This window comes from Balearica regulorum, chromosome 22, assembly GCF_011004875.1.
Source record: "Balearica regulorum gibbericeps isolate bBalReg1 chromosome 22, bBalReg1.pri, whole genome shotgun sequence".
Taxonomy (NCBI): domain Eukaryota; kingdom Metazoa; phylum Chordata; class Aves; order Gruiformes; family Gruidae; genus Balearica; species Balearica regulorum.
Genome location: NC_046205.1, coordinates 1,157,286 through 1,178,504, shown reverse-complemented (window position 1 = coordinate 1,178,504; position 21,219 = coordinate 1,157,286). Strand labels below are relative to the sequence as shown.

At 58.3% G+C, this 21,219-nt stretch overlaps 1 protein-coding gene across 1 annotated transcript in view; it reads right to left on the bottom strand.

The window, feature by feature from the left end:
- The window catches only part of LOC104643617 (forkhead box protein O6), an 80,597-nt gene that overhangs the window by 29,468 nt on the left and 29,910 nt on the right, over positions 1-21,219 (bottom strand). The window contains exon 2 of the mRNA XM_075773875.1: positions 12,787-17,098. Within this exon, the coding sequence (XP_075629990.1) occupies positions 15,686-17,098 (1,413 nt within the window). The 3' untranslated portion in view covers positions 12,787-15,685. The remainder of the gene's footprint in view (positions 1-12,786; positions 17,099-21,219) is intronic.

Genomic DNA, 21,219 nt, shown 5'->3' with positions numbered 1-21,219 from the left:
GCTGCTGCACAAAAGCCATCTTATTAGCCCCAAGTGCAAAATGCTGCCTTTTCTTGCAGAAGCTCATTAATTGCAGGTCACCATTCAACAAGAAAGATGAGGCACTTGAGTTCTTCAGGCTCTCATTAGCCACAGAGCTGAACAGTATGTGTGAAATTAACAGTCACCTGAGTACCTCTATAATTTCATAATTATTAGGCCTAATGGGTTAGTCTCTGCCAAATGGTTTTAACTCCTTCCTAGCCAAAGCAGGGAATCGCACGAGATGCCAAGGTTGGCGTATTTCACAAGTTTTATAACCATTTAACAGCTTTCTTGTGGAAATAATAATAAGGAGGGGAAGTTTCCAGGATCATGTACTGTTTGCATTTTTTAACATATGTTTAGCTTTTAATTATTCATATACAGCGCGCCAAGGAAGCAGATAGCCTGTATCCTGGAGAGTGGGTGAAAGAGCTTTCTCTGCAAAGGGATTTTAATTGGTTTTAAAATGCGTTCTGTGTGTGTGTTTATATTTGCGTGTGTGTGTGAGAGTTGAGCCTTTGGTTTTTCTTCTCCTTGATGATTACATTACATTATTTCCCGTCTCTTACATTTTTATTTATCTTAGGCTTAAAAAGCAAAATCAGAGCTGAGATTTCTGTCTCTGCTTTTGAACTCAAGGATCTTGGAAATGGCACTGCCTTTTAATGGGGATTTTCTCCTACTTGAAACCAGCTTAGACGAGAAGCCGGAGGGAAAGGCTGCCTCTCACCTCCAAGTAGCTAATTGTTTTTCTCGCGTTTCGTCTCTCAGTCGGGAGCATGGGCACCTCGTGCCAGGTGGGAATGTGCACAGCATGGCCACCCCCTGATTTGGGGTGGCCTGGTGGGGGGCTCTGTCCCCTTGGCCATCACATTGCACCCTGTGGGGAAGGCACCGGGCAGCCCTCCCCACCTCCACAGCCTGTGGAAACAGCCCCTTCCCTCCCGGGCATTGCCCACACTGCTGGGACCACCCTCTCCACGAATTTTGTCCCTGCAAAGACAGGATCCCAGTGCAGGGCAGCTACTCAGGCCGGTCCCAAACACACCGTAGATTCAGTACCTGTGAATTAAGTTGCTTTTTAAAACACCTCTGCACCCACCCCAGAATGGGTCATACTGGGAATGCTGTGGTCTCCTCCAGACCCCAGGATATAATGTCCTTTCCTGCTGCTTTCAGCCTTGATGGGACCCTGAGCAGCGATGTGGAGACACAGGCTACCTGAGACCCAGGAAACACGGAGATGTTTAAAATCCTCCTTAGTGCCTTGTTTTGCACGAGACGACTCAGCTCTGGAGATAGAGGGATGTGCTGGTGCTGCCCGGGCTGGCGTTTATCGCTGCGTGGCCAGGGCTGATGGTAGAAAAACGGAGCAGTTTGGCTGGAAGGGACCTGTCCAACCGAGCTCAGGAAACAGGGTCCAACATGCTCTTAGCTGCAGGAATAAAACCCAAGAGCTCCCGTTGGTGAGACATTGTGGCCCAAACAGCTGCAAATGTGTTAACAGAAGATGGCTGAGAGGAGCGACTGTCCGGCAGGCCATCGCTGCGTGCACACATCTCCCCTTCTCTGAGGGCTTTTACCATGTCACTCCAAGGCAATTCAGGACTTCATAGTGGGATGCTGTAGAGGATATCCTCCCTGCTGCCTGGAGAAGGGCTGCACCAGCCCCAAGCTCTGCCTGGCGTCAGCCCAAAGCCCCCCCACTCTTTAATGCTGCCACATTTTACAAGTTTTGGGATTTTTTTTTTTTTTGACTGACGCTGTCCTGACATTTGTTTTCATTGTGTGATAGCTAAGGAAAGGGGGCTTGGATCTGGAACTCCCTCCCCCAGGACTGCACTGAGGGTGAGCAGGTGGCAGGACCTCACGATGTTTGTGACACAGCAAGTTCCCGGGGTGTCCCAGGGCTGGTCCAACTTCCACCAGGACCCCCGTGGCCAGGGTGCTCGGAACAGCAGCGGGGACCTGGAGCACCCGCAGGTGCTGGCTCCCAGTGAGAGCAGGGATGGGTTCCACAGGACCCGTTTCGAGAAGGGAACCACCTGGGATACATGGCCATCGGAAAAGACAGAGGCTGGGAGCTGCAGGCTTGGACGGACACCAGTGTCAGACCCTGTGAGCTAATGCCTTCATGGCGGCGTTCAGTTCCCTGCGCTGCCTGTGCTGGGAGATCAAGGCTGGGAGGAGGGAGGGTCTTTCTTCACTTAGGTGCTGGAGAAACGTCTCCTTCGATGATATTTCACCTTACCTCTCCTTGCCACATCTGTCAACTTCTGCTAATTACCGAGTTTGCTATCACCCTCCACACTGATGTGAAGGGTAGGAAAAAGAGAAAAAGGAGGTTAAGGGATTCTACAATTATAAATGATGTCTGGCAGGCTAAGGTACCATATAATGCATTATAAGCACTTAAAAAGCTAACCCATTCTGTCTTCTTTCTTTGGCATAAATAATGGCTTTTTTATGAATAAATCATGCAGCCAAGGTCTCTGAAAATAGCAGGAACCTGGAGCAGAATGTCTCCATCCTCATTTTTGCTAGGACAGCACAGAAGTCAGCAATCCACTCCATCACCGCTGATAAACTGGGGTGAGCGCAACTCCCAGTAATGAAATAGGGAGATAAAGTTTCGGGAGGGTGAGCGGGGCAAGGGGATATTTCTGCCAAAGCACCGATTGCACCCGGGCTCCAAATGAAACATAATGGACTCTGAGGAGATAAGCATTTTTTTCTGCCCCATGAATAAAGCAAGACCTCATAACTCATAGACAGGCAAAGCTGCCAGCAACTTAAAAGTGCTTCCTTCTGCTTCTGGTTTGTGTTTCCTTTTAATGAAGCTCCTCCAAAGCCGAGGGGGGGCTTAGAAGTGGGGCTGGAAGCAAGCCCTGCCTTTGCGTGTGTGGAGTCCGACTCGCCGCGGGCGGTGGGGAGGGCTGGCTGGGCGGCAGTAGCCACCCAGACCTCGGCACAAAGGGCTCGCAGCTGCGCTGCGTGCTGGGGAGAGGCTGCCCCGGCAGAGAGGGAGGTCCTGCTGAAGGCAGGGGGGGGTCTGCCTGCCCCTGCCTGCGGTGGGAGATGAGTGTTCGGCAGGAGCATGGGGCCTCTGCTCAGCCCTGGCTCCTTCTGCACCCTGCTTTTTACCTCCCCGCTGGCTCGCTGCTCTCGGGGGAGGTGGACACCCAGCCAGACCCCTGCAGAGGCTCCTTCCCTGGCCCAGCTGGAGACATCCCGCTCCGGACACCCGAAGGGGCCATGTCACGGCTTGGCTGCAGGTTTGGAGGCTGCCTTGCAGGGGCCATGTGGTCCGAGCACCAGGGGCTCAGACATCCCGTGCACAGTGCCCTGTGCCGCATCCCAGCCCTGGGCGCTGGGATCTGCCGGCCACAACCCCCCTCCTCCAGACACAGCCCACGCTCCGGCTTGTGAGAAGCCAGTGAGGAAAAGCTCATCCCCTTAAAAGCACTTGCCCTGTGGGTTCAGGGGTAGGAGCCCCTTCCTGTACTGACGCTGCAGTCTGCAGGGAGGTCAGGACTCACGTCCACCCCAGACACCCCGCGGATCTCCTCTCCACCATGCAGGTTCCCGCAGGAGCTGCGGGATGGTGGTTGCAAATGAGATCCAGGGTCTCAGCCCACATCCCATGTGTTCCCCTGCACAACCCAAGCCTGTCATAACCCATGAAGCACTTTTGGGCCAGGCAGACAGCCTCTGGGCCTCCCGCATCTCCCGATCATCTCCAGAGCTGCAGCACCAGGTGCCAGGGACTGTACAACTCATGACATGCTCCTGGACAGAGGGAGTCTCTGGCACTGGTCCTGTACTGTCCCCCACACAGTGGGGAGTGGGTACAGCCCTCCCGATGCTGGATGGGATGGGGACACCAGGTGTCACCCCCTCAGCTCGCACTCGGACGGGAGCAGCCCTTATTCCGCATTGGGAGACACAGTTTCACTGCAGTCTTCACTTTCTGGGACCAAAGGACATATTTGCAGTCGAGTCCTTTCCATGCACAAGCAGAGCTGAGCAACCTCCACCAAGAGGGGCCAGTGCTGAGAGGAGGGTTGCGTTTACAGCAAGTGCTTAGCAGCTGCCGGGTGTATTTGTAGCACAGTCATGGGTTGTGTGCCAGAGTTGCGAACAAACCTGGGACCAAACATCCAGTGGTGCCAGGAGCAAAGGTGTCTGCTAGCAGAGACCTCTGTCTTGCCCACCTGGTTGTGGCCCCACAGTTCCCCCCAGGCATAATTTTTTAGGGCCCAGCCCAGGGTGCTGGCGGGTTTGGGAACGGGGATGCATTGCCACTGCTCAGAGAGCATCACCCGCGCTGGTCCCTGCAGTGCCAGCCAGGCAGGGCTCTCTGCAGCTCTGCGTTGAAACCTCTGCAGTGGCAGCAGCACAGGGCAGTCAGGAAGGCCAGGAGCCCGCAGACTCACTGACTATTAATCAGCCGGCCACAAGCCCTGAAACTGTGCTCTCAGGGCTGTGGATTAAATTACGGCTTCATGAGGAGCTGCAGGGTGCGGGCTCTCCAAAGCTGACCGAGTGCTGCTGGGGCTGGGGTTGTGCTCAGGGTCCAGAGCTCAGCTCTGTGCAACGCCGGCAGCCTGGAAAGGCAAAACTCCAGTGTGTCCTTGGAGGAGGATTAAAGGTAGATGGAGGGGAAAATGGAGCAGAAAAAAAAAACCCAGTTAATATTAAGTGATAAGGGCTGTACTGAGCAGTGCCAAACGCCTGGGCACCTTTGCACAGCAAACCTCTGTGCCAGCGCTCTGCCGTCAGGGGCACGGCTGGCCTGTCCCCTTGGAGGGAGATCTGGGAGGCACTGCAGCCCTGCACACCCAGGGCACACCTGAGCCTCTGGCCGCTTGGGGACATTACACCACGCCATGGGCTGTCTCCCACTGTGATAACGTCCTCATGGGTAAATGGCAGCTCCCCGTGCATGCACGTGCATGCACACACTGTTCACATCTGTCCAATTATTTTGGGGCACAAGCTCAATGAGAGCTCAGCACAGCCCCAAAGCCACCCCTGCGCACACCACTGTGGCTGTGGCACACGCAGTCACCAGCACCTCTATCCCAGCAGGTTCTGGCTGGAGCTTTGATTCACTTTCAGCTGCGTCCTGACCTGGCTGCTCAGCAAAACCCCCTCGGGGGGCTGTGAGATGCAACACAGCTGATGAGAAAGCATCTGGGGTGTGTACGTGTGGGTGCACGCTCACCCACACCCTGTGCAAAATGTACACCCCTCCTCCCGCAGCCACCTCCCCAGGGAAACATGCGTTTGCACAATCTGTGCTCCTGCAACGTGCCTCGCACGCCCCAGCAGCACCCCGGCCCTCGCACACGCACACAGGGTCCTGTGCTGCACTCACAGACTGGGGATAGGGGCTCTTCGTGTCTTCCCAAGGTCTCTGCTGCTTTCCCAGCAGATCCTTCCCTCTCTCCCATCATGCTTTTGCTGTAGGAAAATAAAGGTTTCCTGGGGACAGCACAAACAGGAGGCTCTTCGCTCCTCCTCCTCCTCCTCCGGGTCTCCCCAGCCTGCACACACAGGTTATGAGCAGTACAGCCCATGCCGAGGAGGTACGGTGGAGGATGTGGAGCAGGGAAGAAGCTCACACTGCCCTCGTGTTGTCTTACCCCTCCTGCCTGCACAGGCAGCCCCCAGGCCAGGTGGTTGGGTTGCTTCCTTGGGCTTAATTCAGCAAAAGCAGCTTGTGATGTTTCTCCTTCTCCCTGGGGTGGGCTGCTCATTTTTGCCCCATAAGACAATGCCCTCTTTCAAAAACAAAGAAATTATAAAGTACATATGAACATATGGTAACATATATTCTAGGCTGCCTATGTGGCCAATTTTCTGTATGTTACCATATGGTGCCGCGTATTTAGCAAAAATATAACTTGACTGTTTCTCTTTCCATATGGGGATTCTTTTGCCTTAATTAATAACATTGAGCAAAAACTCTTTCTAAGGTTTCCAAGATTTCTGCAAGGGAATATCTTATGACAGACACATGCTCCTGAAGGCTTTCCTCCTTATTTGTCTATAGCCTTCTGTCCTCATCCTCTTCCGTGTGCTCCAAGGGTGTCTGTGGACGCATCTGCCCGTGGGATTGTGAGAAGGGAGATGCTGCGCCCCAGCTTGGCTCCCGTCCCACCGGTGCCCACGGGAGACCCTGTCCCCTCCCCAGAACCCGACCTCCAGCTCCAGGGATAAAGTAGCAATGTGCCCGCGGGCTGGATCCTGCCGGCTCATCCAGGAGTTTGAGGAGCCAAGTTAACGAAACACAGGGGCAATGGGGAAGCTGCTGGTGCACCGGAGAGAGTATTCATGGCCACGCAGGGACCGCTGTCTTCAAAGGAGTGGAAAGCAGCACACTTTTGCAGCTCTCCAATTAAGCCTCTCAAGTGCCAGTTATCTCATATAATAGCAAAATATGTCAAAGTATCCTCTCAGGACAAGCCTACAGCCAATGCCAGTGAGATGAAACCAGCCCTGGCTGTGTCGAGGTGGGATGGGATGGGAAGGGTCAGAGACACTGCCCCAGCTGCTGGAGACACTCTGCTTTCTCAGCCAAAGCCTGTAAATGAAGACAAATCTCTGTGCAGCTCCAGATGTGCCCCTTCGCCGCGCGAGGAGGTCCCTGCTCGCAAGCAGCAAGGCAACAGGCACAGCAGAGCTGGTGTGGGGAGGCAGAGCGGGGACAAGAGGAGAGATGCTGGATTTCCACCTCTCCTCATTCCCTGGCTCTCAGTGGGGATGCCGAGCTGTCCTTCCTCCTCCTGCATGCTCTGGGGGGTGGGAAAGCACGGGCAGTGCCTGGGGTGGCTTGGCTTTGCTGCGGGGCCAGCGGGATGAGCCCTTTCAGCCAGGCACTGCTCCCCATGGGCTGCCCCCACCCCCTGCCTCCCACCAGCATGCAGATCCCTGGCGATGCTTTACTTGAACGGTCTCAGCCTTCCTTGGCTCCAAAACCCTTTTTCCTCCCTTGTGCCATTGGATGGGCTGGCGCTGCCTGTGGGAATGGGACATGGCAATGGTAGCTTGCAGCTCAGCATGAAGGCGGTGGGTGCATGGCTTTCCCTGCCCTTCACCTACAGCACTAGTGCAGCCCTGGTGAAGGCCTTTTTGCGGGAAGAATCCAGGCTATGGGGTCAATGGCAACCAGGACCTCCACACTGGGCTGCCTTGGGGCCCCCTGGCTCCTCGCATCCCAGAGCTCCCCATGTAAGAACAATTCTGTGCTGAGGAGGTCTACAGGGACTCTACCAAACCCTCCCTGCCCCTACCCAGTCCATCGCCTCCTCCTGCTCTCCCCCAACAGCACCCACCTTCCCACACCCCTCCCCTCAGCTCTGCATGGATGCTCAGGGGTCCACACATCTCCTGCTCTTTTGGCAGACCCGCTTGCTGGGATGGTTTGGGCATCCTTTGGAGGACAGAGCTTGGGCAACACTTTCTGAAGAGCATCCCCTGCCCAGTGATATTAATCAATGTCTTCCAGGCTGCACAGGCATGGGCCAGGCCAGCCGCCTTCCTCAGCCCTGCTGACTTCATCCAGCTCACTTTAAGGTGTGGAATGGGAAAGAAAAGCTCTCATGGACCATGGGCTTTGTGCAACTTCTCAAAGGGTTCCCTGGGCAGTCAGGGCAGTCCAGTGTGAACTGGATAAATCAGCTGGTGGATTAGGTCTTGATCTCTCAGCCTAGTTGCACATCCCCAGAGCTTTCCTCTTTAGAGACCTGAGCTGATTTTGAGCCCAGCTCGCTGCCATCTGGTATCCCCTTCACCTCCAGCTGATGTCCATCCTAGTTGAGGACCTCCACAGTGGACCCTTGCAGGCTGGGACACAAGGAGAACTGACAGAGTGGTAGTCACCAGCACTGAGAGCACAGCATCTCTGCTGCGATGGCTGCAGGAGCGGGGTGCTGCCAGCACCTGGTCTGCAGCTGTTCCTGGCTCAGGACCGCACAGCTGCCACACGGTCCCGCTCCACCATTTCCTCCCGATCCCCAGAGCAGGACGGAGGGTGGGACATGTGCAGAGCAGTCCATCATTACAGCCAGATGGAAATCATCCATAGCCTGAGAGTTGCACTAGGAACTACGTCTGGTTGATGGCTTGTCCATGGCTGGGAAGGCATATCCACAGACCAGGACACCAGGGCATCACCGACACCCTGGGTTCCTAAATCTGCATGATGGGCTGGTCACATCCAGGCCACCCATGTACCATCACAGAGGTACCGGTGGAATCCAGCTCTTTACCTTGACGTTGTGATGCTCCTCTTCCCATCATGGTGTGGTGAGGCTGAGAAAGTGGCAGAAGGGAGGGCAGCAGGGAAGGGCAGGAGGACATGAGAGCTGCCAGGGAGCAGAGAGCTCGAGGTGGAGGCCAGATCTGGGCAGAGTGGAGAGCACAGGGAGCAGATGGAGTTGAGGACAAAAGTGGGGCTGGGCACAGGGTCAAGGGAAGCTGAGAGAGGTGAAGTTAGGGCTGAAATGCCTGCAGCAGAGCAGCCCGCTCCTTGGGAAGGGCGCAGGAGTGGGGTTGGGTGGGAAGCGAGCCAGGCTGCGTTCCCAACACATTTCAGACCAGAACAGCCACTGACCCATCCTGTCCGACTTCTCGGCACAACATCAAATCCCACCATCACAGCTGGCTGCAGCTCGCGCTTGTACGATGGCTCTCAGTGCACCGAGAGCTGTGCGAAGGCTGAGCTGCCCGGCTCCTGGTGGCATTAGGACATGGCTCTGGGAGAAGGTCAGTGTGTGCAGAGCAGGCAGAAGCTGTCAGCACGCAGCTCTGACAAGTGTCTGGAAGCAGGACAACCACGGGGAGCAAAGAAACGGGCTCTGCTCACCAGCTGACGGGAGATGCCCAGCACTGGGAATTTGCAGTCTTTCAGGGAAGACAACCACCGGCCAGGAGATTTGGCTGAAGCACGTCCTGGACCACTGCCGTTGAGTTTCAGTATGGTGCAGAGCACACAGGAATTTCCATGGCCCTGGGAGAAAAGTGGAGGTTGGCCTAATATTTTAAAAGGGGAAACAGGACGACGTGGGTAATTACAAGTCTGTCAGCCTGACATTGATCCTAGGCAAAATAATGGAACGGCTGATATGGAATGCAATGAATAAAGAATCAGAAAGGGTGATATAATTAATGCCAATCAACAGGGATTTATGGAAAACAGATCTTGTCAAACCAACTTGACGTCTTTCTTCCTGTTGTTTTTTTTTTTTTTTTTTCCTCTTTAAATCCAAGATTACAAGTTTCCCTGGCGAGGTAGAGGGGTTTGCTGAGGACACAGAGAACAGCAACGGGTCACCTGGGTGCCATGTGAGGTTTTCTTACAAAAATAGGAAAACCCAAACCACCACGTAGGGTGGTTTCAGACTGGAGAGGTCATGGGCTCGGCTGCACAGCAGCGGCACAAACTGCCATCGCAGGGCTCTGCAGGGGATTCTCCTCCCTGGCAGGTCCCACCAGTGATGGGGAGGATGCGCTGGGATGTCTGTGTCCCAGCAGCGCCCACTGTGAAGAGGGGAGGTCCTGCTGGGAAGTCGCCCATGGGGCTGGGGGGGATATTGGGGGTGATGTGCAGAGTGGGGAGCACTTTGCACCAGACTGCTGTGGAAAGGGCTAATAACGCCATTGGAAAGGGACAATGTCAATAAAAGTTACATTTCCTCTCCTGTTGCTCTCTGGAGTTGCTTGCCCAGTGCTTATGTCTTGTTCTGGATGGTGTAAAATCTGGGCAGGGATCCTGGAGGACACAAAGAGTGAAAGATCTTCTCTTGGTAGAACTACATCCTGGCTTCACGTCTCTGGTGAGACAGGACCCTGCGTGGCACAGACGACACGGAGGACCGAGAGGCTGCGTGGCCCCGTTTGCCTCCCAGCCCCACTCTCTGGGAAACCTCTACCATCTGTCCATGTCGGTGCTGTGTGCTAAGGGGGTCCCTGTTCCTCCAGGCCGTTTGCAGCCACTGTCTCCTCTCCTGCCTCGCAGTGGGAGCTCATGCAATGGTATTCAAGATGCCAAACCCTTCCTTGGTGTCTTTTGCTCCAGCCCTGATGGCACCGGCCTCAGTTCTGCCCCTTTTCCTATGAAATGCTGAGCTAATCGCAGTTCAGCACCAAGCCCCTCATCTGATGGCTTGCTGTGATCACCGTGGCTTTGCCAGCCCTGTAAGCTCTGCAGATGCTGCCAGCGGGGATCCTGTGTTACGTTGCAGGTTTCCTTACAGCGAGGTGTGAGTGGCTTCATGTCAAGCACAAATCCCTGTGGAAACCCACGAGAAACATGTGGATCCCAGCATCCTCCTCCAGGTAACACCCTGGTTATGCCCTCAGCATCTGAGCCTCATGTGATGACTGGGGTGACATCCTGTTGGGCTCTTGCAGCTCTCCCGTGGCACATTCAGGCTGTTCCCACCTCTTGCCCACTCAGGACACAAAAGCCACATCCCATCACAGACACTTTCTGGTCCCAGGGAGCTCAGCCACCGAAGAGGGACCCCTCTGCTCCCACAGACCCCACACTCCCCACTCGCTGTGAGCTGCTGGTGCATCACTCACCCCACAGCACAGCCGTGCCAGGTCCCCGTGTGCCCCGTGACAGCCCGGTGCAAAGGACAGTGCCCTCCGCACCCAGCCAGGCTCGCTGCTGGGTCAGGGGCTGACACCCTCTGCTCCGCTGAGCCACAGCAATTAGATTCTGCACTAATTGAATTCTCTGATAGGAAAGTCTTTAGTAGTTGAACTCCTTCTTCCCCTTTCATCATTTTGTCCAGGACTGATCTGTAGGGACCAGTTTACAGGGATGTGCCAGGCCTTTGGGAACACTCCGAGACACGACCACCCCGCCACGCTAATGACTTTTTCTCCAAGTTAATAAAAGACCATCACTGGACAAGCACTGGGTGTCTCGAGCCTCCTTGCCAGGACCCCCCCAAGCCTGCACTTCACTATGTAGCAGTGACATGGGGACAATGCCAGATCCACAAGAGCGGAAAGATGCTCCACCTGCAACACCAGCAAGTGGAAGGTGGCTGAGCTGGTGACAGTGGAGTGCTTGGGCACAAGCGCCATATGCTGGATGCGTATCGTTCAGATGCTGTGCATGGTGTGCACGGGCTCCTGCGAACCAAAGCCAACAGCCCCTTCCCCTGGACACCATGTGGGTGTGGAGATATTTTGAAATAGGTCTCGTTTTGGAGGCTGCCTCAGTTTCCCTACCTTTCTTTTAGCTGCTTATTGAGGAAGAAATTGAATTCAAGTCCTCCTCCAGTGGCCTGGGACAAGTCATGCTCTCCCTGCAGAGCCCTCAGGGAAGCCATCTGAAAATCTCCCCGAGGAGAGGGAGGATGAGGCAGAGAGATTGTCTGGCCACATTGCTGGAGTGGGCACAGGGGTTTCGGAGGGGACCCGTCTCCTCGCCCCATTCAGTGCCTGGCAGCAGAGAAATATTCAGCTTTCTGTGCCTGGGAGCACCTCAGAGGGGTTTCAGCTTCTCCAGCGTGCTTTAAGGGGCACTGGGGAGACCCTTGGGTGGCCAAGTCCTGGTTTTGGGCCTGACTGAGAGGTCTTAGAGCAGAGACCCATCCCTGAACCACAGAGGACCCTGGACCCTAAATCCCAAGGGGCCAGGACCCCAAATCATCGCCCAAAATAGCAGCCGCAGCCTCCAGTCACTTTGAAAATTTTTTCCAGGGCAGGAGATAAATTCACCCACAAGAAGGGGAAGTTTCAGCCCAAACAGCTCCAGCAGCTGCTGAAAAGGGGGATTTCCAGACCAGTGGCTGGGGCTGCACCCAGGGAGCCTCGCCAGAGAGTGAGGGGGCTTGCGGCAGCGGGTGCAGGGCATGAGCACCTCCACAAGCTGGGCACTATCAATATATATGTTTACAGGCTGCCCAGGATGATGTCCAGAGGTCTGTGTCCAGGTGGGACTGCATGGACACCTCCACAGCCCAACCATCCCCATGCTGGGTGCAAGCTCAGTTTCACCAACCATCACATCTTCTCCTTGGTGGCTCTTCCCAGCTTCACTGTCCCAGAGTTGTCCCTCCCGTCTCGGCCCAGACACACGCAAGCACTGAAGGCAACAGCTCCACCTTGTAATATTTAAAACAATTTTATTCATGAAAATATGCTGTACAATGCACTATACACAGTTCTTTACATAGCCACATACACAAACTCTAATAGCACGATCAAGAAAGTTACCATTGCCTACGATAGATGTGTGGTGAGAGATGACGCCTGTCAGAGACCCTCCCCCCCAGTCTGTACAGTTATAAATACGAGGGAAAGGACGGACCGAAAACCGCCGTATGAAGCAGACTGGTGGGGCACCTTCAGCGTCCCCTCGACGCCGGCTCCTCGCTCCGGGCAGGGCTGGGGCTGGGCGGGAGCAGGGCTGGGAGCAGCGGATGCTCCTTGTCCCCAAAGGCTGTCCTGTGGGGCAGGGGGGGCCGGGAGGGAGAGGGGGTGATGGAGCAGGGAGGCCGAAGCCGAGCAAGATGGGACGTGAGGTGGCCTGTGCTCAGGGACCTGTGTCCAGAGAGGGAACCCGGAGCCTCCACCACTGCTGGACAGTGAAATAAAGCCCTGGGGTCCCCTTCCCCGTGCTGGCAGCAGCACTGGCAGCGGGGCAGTGTGATCCGCGGGGGCACGGCCGGCCACCCCCAGGACCCGCCTGTCCCACGGGCACGAAGCACGGCCCCGACACCCCCGCACCATCACCACCGTGGTCCCGGCACCCCCGGTCCCTCAGCTCTGCTCCCCCCCGCAGTGGCGGGGCCAGCCCGTCTCGGCTCCCCCTCCAGCCACCCCCCCTCCTGCCAGGGTCCCAGCCACTTTGGGGGGGGGCTCTGTGCCTGCCTCCCGCTGCCTGCCGTCCCTCGCACCGCACGACAACTGTACACACGACGCTTACCAACACGACTCCACCGCACACACGACAACCCCACGGTCACGAACCACAAAGACAGCTTCGCAATGGGACGTGCCCCGGGGGAGATGCCCGGGGGCACCACGTGGCGGGGCAAGGGGAGACGAGCCGGGGGGAGCGGGGCAGGCGCGGGACAAAGGGGGGGCTTTTCTCTTACTGCTGGTGCGGCTTCCCCTCCGCGACGATGGTCAGCCCGTATCTGCGACACCGAAGGGGTTTTGGGGGGGTCCCTGTGCCTGAGCATCCCATCTGCAAATGCCCAGCCGCCGGGGTGAGCCCCAGCTGGCCCACGCTGCCTGGCGTGCTGGTGTGCTGCTGGATGTGTGCCTGGAGATCGGGTGCCTGGAAGAGCCAGGACCCCTTCCCTTTCTCCCATGCCTTGGGGGCAGAGCCCCCCTTTCTGATGTGGCAGCCCCAGCTGCCCTCCCTGCCTCTCCCCGCTAGCTGCACACCCCACCTGCAGAGCTGGGGTGCCAGGTATTAAATAGCCATTTGCAATCGGTTTCCAACGATTTAAATATGCCTGAAACGAGAGGTGGTGTATAAAACAAATGCGGTAATGATTCTGACCAAAGAATAATCCTTTTTAAAAAAGCATTCAAGAAAGATTATATATAATAGAATATATTAAATTCTGTACATGATCAAATAATGTAAACATAATTAATTAACCTGTACGAATGTCTTTAGAGACTATGCCCGCCGTGTGCCCAGGGTGAAGGTGAACGGTGGCACGTGGGGCTCCTCTGTCATGCTTTGCACAGACACGTGGGTCAGGAGAGGAGCAGGACGTGCCCACCCGCGGGTCCCATCCTGCCCCGGCTCCGAGCAGCCGTGCTTCCCCTATGGCTCGGTGGGACCCAGCACCTGCACCGCGGTAGAGGAGGTGGTGCTGGAGCGAGACAGAAAGAGCTAGAACAGGAAAATGTGCTGGTTCAGTGGACTAATCCTTGCTGCAGCCCAGGGGCAGGGGTTTAGGGAAAGCTTGTGGTGCCCGGGAGGAAGACAGGATGTGCAGAGAGCCCCGTGGGACCGAGCAGCAGCTCCCACAGCCTCTCCTCCCAGCCCCTCCATCTCCTCCAGGCCAGCCGCCCCAGCTGCCCATCAGCCAGCCTGGCTGCCCCACTCCAAAAACCACGGGTAGTGGCCCCGCAGCCAGGAGCCCTCATCCCAGCTGTGCAGGATGGCAGTGGGTCCCTGGCCCACCCTGCCCCACAGAGCCGTGGGGCTGATTTGGGCTCCCAACACACAACTGGACCACGTGTGAATCATGGTCCCCATCCCATGGAGCACCAGGGCTGACCCCTCGTACTGCCATCCCCCTAGACCAGCCCTCCTGGCATCCTGGGGATGGGCAGCGAGCCCCCCAGGACAGGCACGCTGGCTGCTGGCTGGAGTCACTCCAGCAACCCCCAGGAGCCCCACAGCCCCGGCTGTGAGCCCTGTGGCATCTCCCTGAGCTCTGCACATGGGGGAAGCTGCGTGGGTCACCCAGGCTTGGGGCAGGGTGGGCCCCACACTGCCTCGGGAGGCCTGGCCACCGCATCCCTCCCTCACATGCACACAAACCCCCTCCTCGAGGATGACCCACATCATGGCCCCCAAGCTTCCACCCCATCATCCAACACCCAAAGCCACAGCCAAGCCAAGATGGGACGTGCAATGGGGCACAACCCTCAGCATTGCCCACAGCCTCTCTCCTCCTCTCCCTAAGCTCAACCCTTTCTTCCTTCCAATGCAAAAACTCAATGGCAAAAGAGTGCATGAAATCAAATAAATACGCCCCCCCTCCCTGAACCTGTGAGCTGCCCAAGTCTCCGGCATGGGGGACCCAGGCCAGCAGCACGTCACTCCCAGCAGGACCACCCCGTGCAGGGCTGTGCACCACGCACAGGAGTGTGCAGCACGCCTGCTCTGGGCAGGGTACCACAGCTTTCCCATGGGTAGACATGACCGTGGCACCTCCAGCTACCGGTGGGCACGTGGGCCACTGTGATGCTGTCCTCAGGGCTGCAGATTGTGCACCCTTCCCTCCATCACCAACCCCCCCTTCTCACTGCTTGGAAGAAAACCTGCCTGGAGCCGTGCAAGGAGACCTGCAGTAGAGGTGGCCTGGGCGTGTGGGCTTGGCAGAGCTCAGATCTCCACCAGGATTTAGGGGGTGATGAGCCCCCCCTTGCCCCAGGGCAAGGTCCCCGCTCCTGACACTTCTACTCAGAGCACTCATTTCCAAAGGTGACTCAGAGAAAAGGGTCCCTTTCCAGAAAGGGATGCCCACGCAGGGAGTTCCCACGCCACCAGCCACCACGGCTCTGTCACCCAGCCCAAGCACAAATCAAACCGGCACTGTCGCAGCAGGGCACTGGGACCATCTGGAAAGGGTTTCCCTTCCTGCTCCTTCCCCTGGACCCGCCTGGCTCCGGCTGCCTCTCCCACCCGCCTGCCCTGCGTCCTCCGGAGGATGCTTGCGGGAGGACCCAGCAGATCGGGCACGTGTGTGGCGTGGGGCTGGGGGCCCTACCCCGTCTCAATATTTGACCCTACGGTTCATGTTTCGTGTTCGACCTCAAGCTCAGACCGATGGCTCTAGCCCATCTTAACAAACAAAGGCAGAAGAGAAAGGAAAAAAAAAAGTTAGTCTCAATGTTCCCCTCGTGGCTTCTCGGTGGCGAGCCCCCCATGAGGCGGGCGTCACCCGGGCACCCAGCTCTGGTTCGTGGGCTGCGGACCCCCGGGCAGCACGGGCACGTTGAGCCCATTCTGCGGCGGGAGAGCCGAGTCAAAGTTGAAGTCCATCTCGTCGCTGTCCATAAAGTCATTCAGGATGATCGACTCCACGTCGCACTCCAGGCTCCCGTTGAACATGTCCAGGTCCAGGTCTGCTGGGAACCTGTCTTGGCCCAACACAGGGGGGTGGACAGCCCCCGGGTAGGGGCCCTGCAGCGAATCCAGCAAGCTCATGTGTGCCCCTTGGTTATTAGCATAGGAATGCAGATGCCCGTGGTGCGGCATGGCTGTCATGCTGCACGTGTCACTGGGCAAGCTCATAAGGCTGACAGGATTAGCTAAGGCACTGGTGTTGACCGCAGGGTGGTGACCGGCTGGTGACGGGTGGTACAAAGCGTTGCTCTTCATGAGAGAGCCCGAGTGGGACGGGTAGGAGGACAAACCCTGCTCCCCGCTCCCGCACAGCAGCGGGTTGTGTCTGTGGCCACGGGCCGGCACCATGGGGCTGGCCTGCGGCAGGGGCAGGTCCCCCGGGACCATGCTCTCCTTGTGCGCGTAGGAGATGGAGGAGAGCAGGTCCTGCAGCGAGGCGTTCCTGTAGGAGCTGACGGGCGAGAAGGTGGCTTGCTTGTTTTCCTGGATGGTCTGCATGGGCAGGCGGCGCATGAGGCTCATGGCCGGCTGGCTGTAGATAGTCCCGCAGTAGGTGTTGGTGGCAGCCCCCATGGTGGAGCACTTGGAGTTGAAGGTGAAACTGGAGCTCCGCTGCCGCAGGGCGGCCGGGGGGAGCTGCTGCGAAGGGCTCATGGCATAGCCGTCCTGCAGGTCCTCCAGCATGCTCTCCCCGAGGCTCTCGTTCAGGCTGATGGTGCCAGTCAGGTCGGTCAGCCGGGGCAGCTCCACAGAGCAGCGGGCGTTGAGGGAAGGAGACATGGTGCTGGAGGGGCTGGGGTACATCAGCGGAGAGGAAGGGGTACCGTCATCCTCCTCCAGCTCATCCGGCTCGTGGTTGGACATGATGGGTGACAGGCGCCCACTCAGCGTGCTGGCCGTGGAGTTGGCCCGCGTCCTGAAGTCCGCCCATGCGTCGTACTCGTCACTGGCATGGGATGCGGGGCTCTCCGACCACTTGGCTTGCTGGGAGGATGGGCTGTCCTCCCCGCGCTCCTGCGTCACCTGCAGCTGCTTCTTCTTGCTGGCCTTCCCCTTGATCCGCAGGAACTTGCTGTTGTTGTCCATCGAGACTGCCCGCCGGCGAGGCGTCTTCCCGGTCTTGCCGCCCTCAGGGTTCAGCATCCACCAGGAGCTCTTGCCGGTGCCCTCGTTCTGCACACGGATGAAGCGGGTGTGCAGGGAGAGGTTGTGCCGGATGGAGTTCTGCAGAGAGAGCAAGGACAGAGGGGATGGTCAGCAGTGGCTCCAGCTCCCTGGGCAGGAGGGGGATGACCACAGGGCTGGGGCAGGGGGACACGGGGCATCATGGCAGACCAGGGCTCCATCCCCTGGGACACTGCTGGAGGGGTCAGGGCTCAGCTGGTGGGTCTCTCCCACGGCATTGCCGGACATTTCACCCCCCAGATGCCCATGGGTCATGGCCCTTTGCTGCATCTATCAGCTATCTATCGTTAGCGCAATTACTGTCATGACAGTGGAGTCTTTAGCACGTGCCCCAGGGACCTGCACCAGGCAGTCTCAGGGGACTTTTCTTCCCTGGCAGGAGCCTGGGGAGGGACAAGGTGAGGAGGCAACGAAAGCACGGGCACAGTCAGGACCACACACAGGTCCTGGTCTTCTCCATTCCTCCCAGCCTTGGCCACGCACGTGCCCAGCGGAGCCCACCGGGATGCTCACAGCACAGCCTTGCCCATGCACACCTCTGCAGAGGTCCCAGCCCCCCCTCCCCACCACTGGGCACCCCACCAGCTCCACAGGCAGAGGGACCCCCTTTGCCCACACACCACCGGGCACCAGCCCTCTGGAGCTGGCTCCAAACCACCTTCCCTGCCCGACATCAGTTTGCAGTGAGCTCCCCTCCTCTCTCATCACCGGGCAGGGAGAAGCATGCATCGCGCCGTGTGCGTCCGCACCGCCACAGCCCAAAGCGACCTGTCAGCACCATGTAAGCGAGATCTTGTCCCCAAAATGCCTGTCACCTCCTGTGAGGTTCTCTGCCTGTGTGCAGGCTGGGTCCAGTGGCAAGGACAGAAGGCATGCACCCTGCCCGAGAGGCTCGGGCACCACAGCACGGGGGGTTTGCAAAGCCAGCTACAGCCCCGTTGCCCACACAAGGGCTGGTTGGGGACTACTGCTTTCTCCCCAGATACTTCTGGCTCCCCGCATCCACATCCAGCACCTCAAGGGGCTTTTCTCACTGAGAGCAATACTCCGCTCCTCCTGCTCTTGCTGGTGCAGCTCTGAGCAGCTCACTGGCTGGAGCGGGGCTGCCCTTGCAGAAGGCAGGAGGAGGCAGGGAGGTTGCACCAGGGGCCACGTGCCGGTGCGAGCGTGCCCAGCTGCCACTGCCCCTTGGGGTGACAGGCTGGGGTGACCCTGGGGAGATGCCTTCAAAGCTCTGGCCAGGGGAGGAGAGGGGACAAGGACATCTTCCTCTTGCTGCTGATCTGCTGCAGCTCATGGGATCCCACTTCAGCTCCCTGCATGTCGGCTTCTCCAGGGTCCAGAGGGGAAAGGCAAGATGCAGGGAAGAGCATCCCGGAGAGGCATCAGTCCGTGGTGTGGAGACCCTTGCTCCAGCACTGCCCACGGGCTCAGGGCCGGGCAGGGTGTGCCGAAGGGAGGCGGGCAGCTCCCCCTGCCCCTGCCGAGCTGCAGGAGTGGCAGAGGGGTGAGGAGAGAGAAGAAGCCAAGGTGCCGGGGAGAAAGTTTGGTGCCGTTGCTGGCGTACAGCGGAATACTAATGAAGAGGCGAGTGAGCTCCAGCCTCATCTATCATATTATGTAATGGCTTACTTCTCTGCACTTCATTTATTTGGAGATTGCTCCCAGGCTGGCTCCTCGCCAGCAGCCACCAAATCCAAGTCTACAGAAATCAATCTCGCGCTGACTGATTAAGCCGTGTTTAGAACTAATTGCTCCTTCGTGTGTGGGGAGAATAAATTACGGGCTTTAATTTCACATCTTTAAAATGCAACTGCAGGTATGGGCTAGCCATTAACCCCTTCCTGCACGGCCCCGTGCACAGCTGGGGAGGGGGCAGGCCGTGGCAGGCACAGCTCAGGGAACAGGTTGTGACACGTGCTGCCCTCCGCGGTGGTGGCTGCCCGTGTCGACGCTCATTGCCTTCAGCTGGAGCACGCGGAGCCCTGGGACAGCCTGCCTGGCAGGGAGAGCTCTCCCTGACCCCCCAAAACACACCCCCTTGAGCCCCAGGATGACCCAAGCTCCCCTGCGGGTGACCGAGCTGTGGTGCAAGCGGCGGGGGACAGAAGCAGAGCACGTGGCCGTCACCACAATTGCAGAGCCCGAGCCACCAGCCAGCTCAGCCCCGTGGCACTCACACACATCACCCGGGGGGCTGGGGATGCTCAAGCAGGGCTTGCTGGGGTGATGCCCAGCTGCTGCTGGGCCCCTCATAGGATTGGGGACCCCCTATATAGCCCTGCTCCCTTGCTGCCAGCGCTCCCCAGGTCTGCTCAGCCCAGGAGGCAGGAGATGCCACAGCCCTCCATGGCTGGGACTGAGCTGCCAGTGTTTGGGGGGTTTGGGAATGCCACGGCTGGACAGGGGTCACATTCAGCGCGGTGCTAATCTCCTCCTCTGCTACTGCCTCCCTCTCTGCAGCTCCAGCGCAGGGCACCCAGGCACCCAGCACCACCATGAACCCAGGGCCAGGCTGGCACTGAGCAGGGGACCTGGTTCCCCGGGGGAGGCTGGCGGGTCTGGCTGCCCGAGGGAGAGGAGGGAAGGGAAGGCTGCTGCCTCTTCTGCAGCGGATCTTCATTAAGAGCCAAAAGACAGCATCAATTAAGTGCAAGGCGCGACGAACCCGGCTCTCTCCTCATTAGCACCCTGACGTGCTCGGCTGGCCGTGGCTCAGGGTGCACAGCGCAGGGCAGTGGGCTGCACAGGGACGGGCCAGGAGCTTATTAACACCACGCAGGCAGGGACCTGCTTCACCTGCCACCGCCCCGGCAGCCCCCGGCAGCCCCCTGAGCACCCGGCGTCCCACAGCACCCAGCCCCGGGCTGGCAGGGAGCAGCGCATGATCGCATGGCTCCAAGTACGGGGCTCAGCCCCTGGCAGTGCGGTGATGTGCCGGGCACATCGGGGCTGGCAAAACCTCCCTGACAGCAGCTGCCTTGGCAGGGGTGCGCACCAGGGTCTGGCAGATTTTGGCAGGGTGCAGAGGGAGCAGGCAAAGGCTGGTGGCAGTCCCGGGGCCCCCACGATGCCTCCAACACTGCTCTGCTCCTCTCTGTGCCCTGCACCACTTCTCGCAGCAACCTGCACCTTTGCAAGGCTGGCCATGCCCTGCACCCTTGTGCTTCCCTCCTTGTCCCTGTCTGCCCCCGTGGCACCCCCTCGCTGCCTGCCCCACCCCAACGGCTCAGGTTCCTCACCAAAGCAGAGAAACCCTCCCAGCATCCTGGCCCCACGCAGCACCACAGCCCGTGGTACCCAAACGGCGCAGGGGAAGGAGCCCTCACCCCTGTAACTCTGTGGAGGGGCACGAGATGCTCTGGGTAGCAGAGGCGATGGCTGGTGGTGGCACCAGGGCTGCCAGGTGTTGCAGATGGACCCAAGCCCTGCTCAGCCCTGGCTGACAGCAGGGAGGATGAGGCTGGAGCCCATGCCAGCCCCTGGCCACCAGTTGCTGGAGGCTTTGCCAATGTGGCAGACCCTGGTGCCATCCCGGTGCCTGTTTGCCGGGGACTGGCCCTGCTGCAGGGCCTGGAACGAGGATGGGGGGGCTGGGGAGCCGTGGGCACCCACGGAGCCTTCTTGCCCCCCCCCAGGAGCCCTTCTCCACGGAGCCTCATTGTCAGGGGAACAGCCAGTGTGAAATCGGTCTGATTAGCAATTAGTCCCATTGTAAAAGGATTAGCCGGACCCCATTGTTTGGATGAGTGACTTGACTATCAATTTGCATCTGGCAGCAATGATGCTGCTGCTGCTGCTGCGCTGGGAGCGTTTCCCCGGTGTCCTTTTGACCAGACAGACGCTGTCTGGCGAGGCTGTGCCTGGCATGACGGCGGGGTGCTGGGGGCACCCCCATGATGGGCACCGATGCCAGGCACAAACGTGCCCTTTGCAGGATCCTGAGCACCTTGCCGATCCCCACCACCAGCAGCACCCCAGCAGCATGTCCCAGGGGTTGCTCCTCCAGCCTTGAGGTGCCCACGGGTCTTGGGGTTCAAAGGGGGGCTGGACATCCTCCTGCGTGCTCTGAGGAGAGCACAGGGTGGGGGAAACAAGTGCAATTCAAGTGAGATCAGGATTGCATAAGTCCTGGTCTGGGCCAGAGCTGAGGAGAGCGA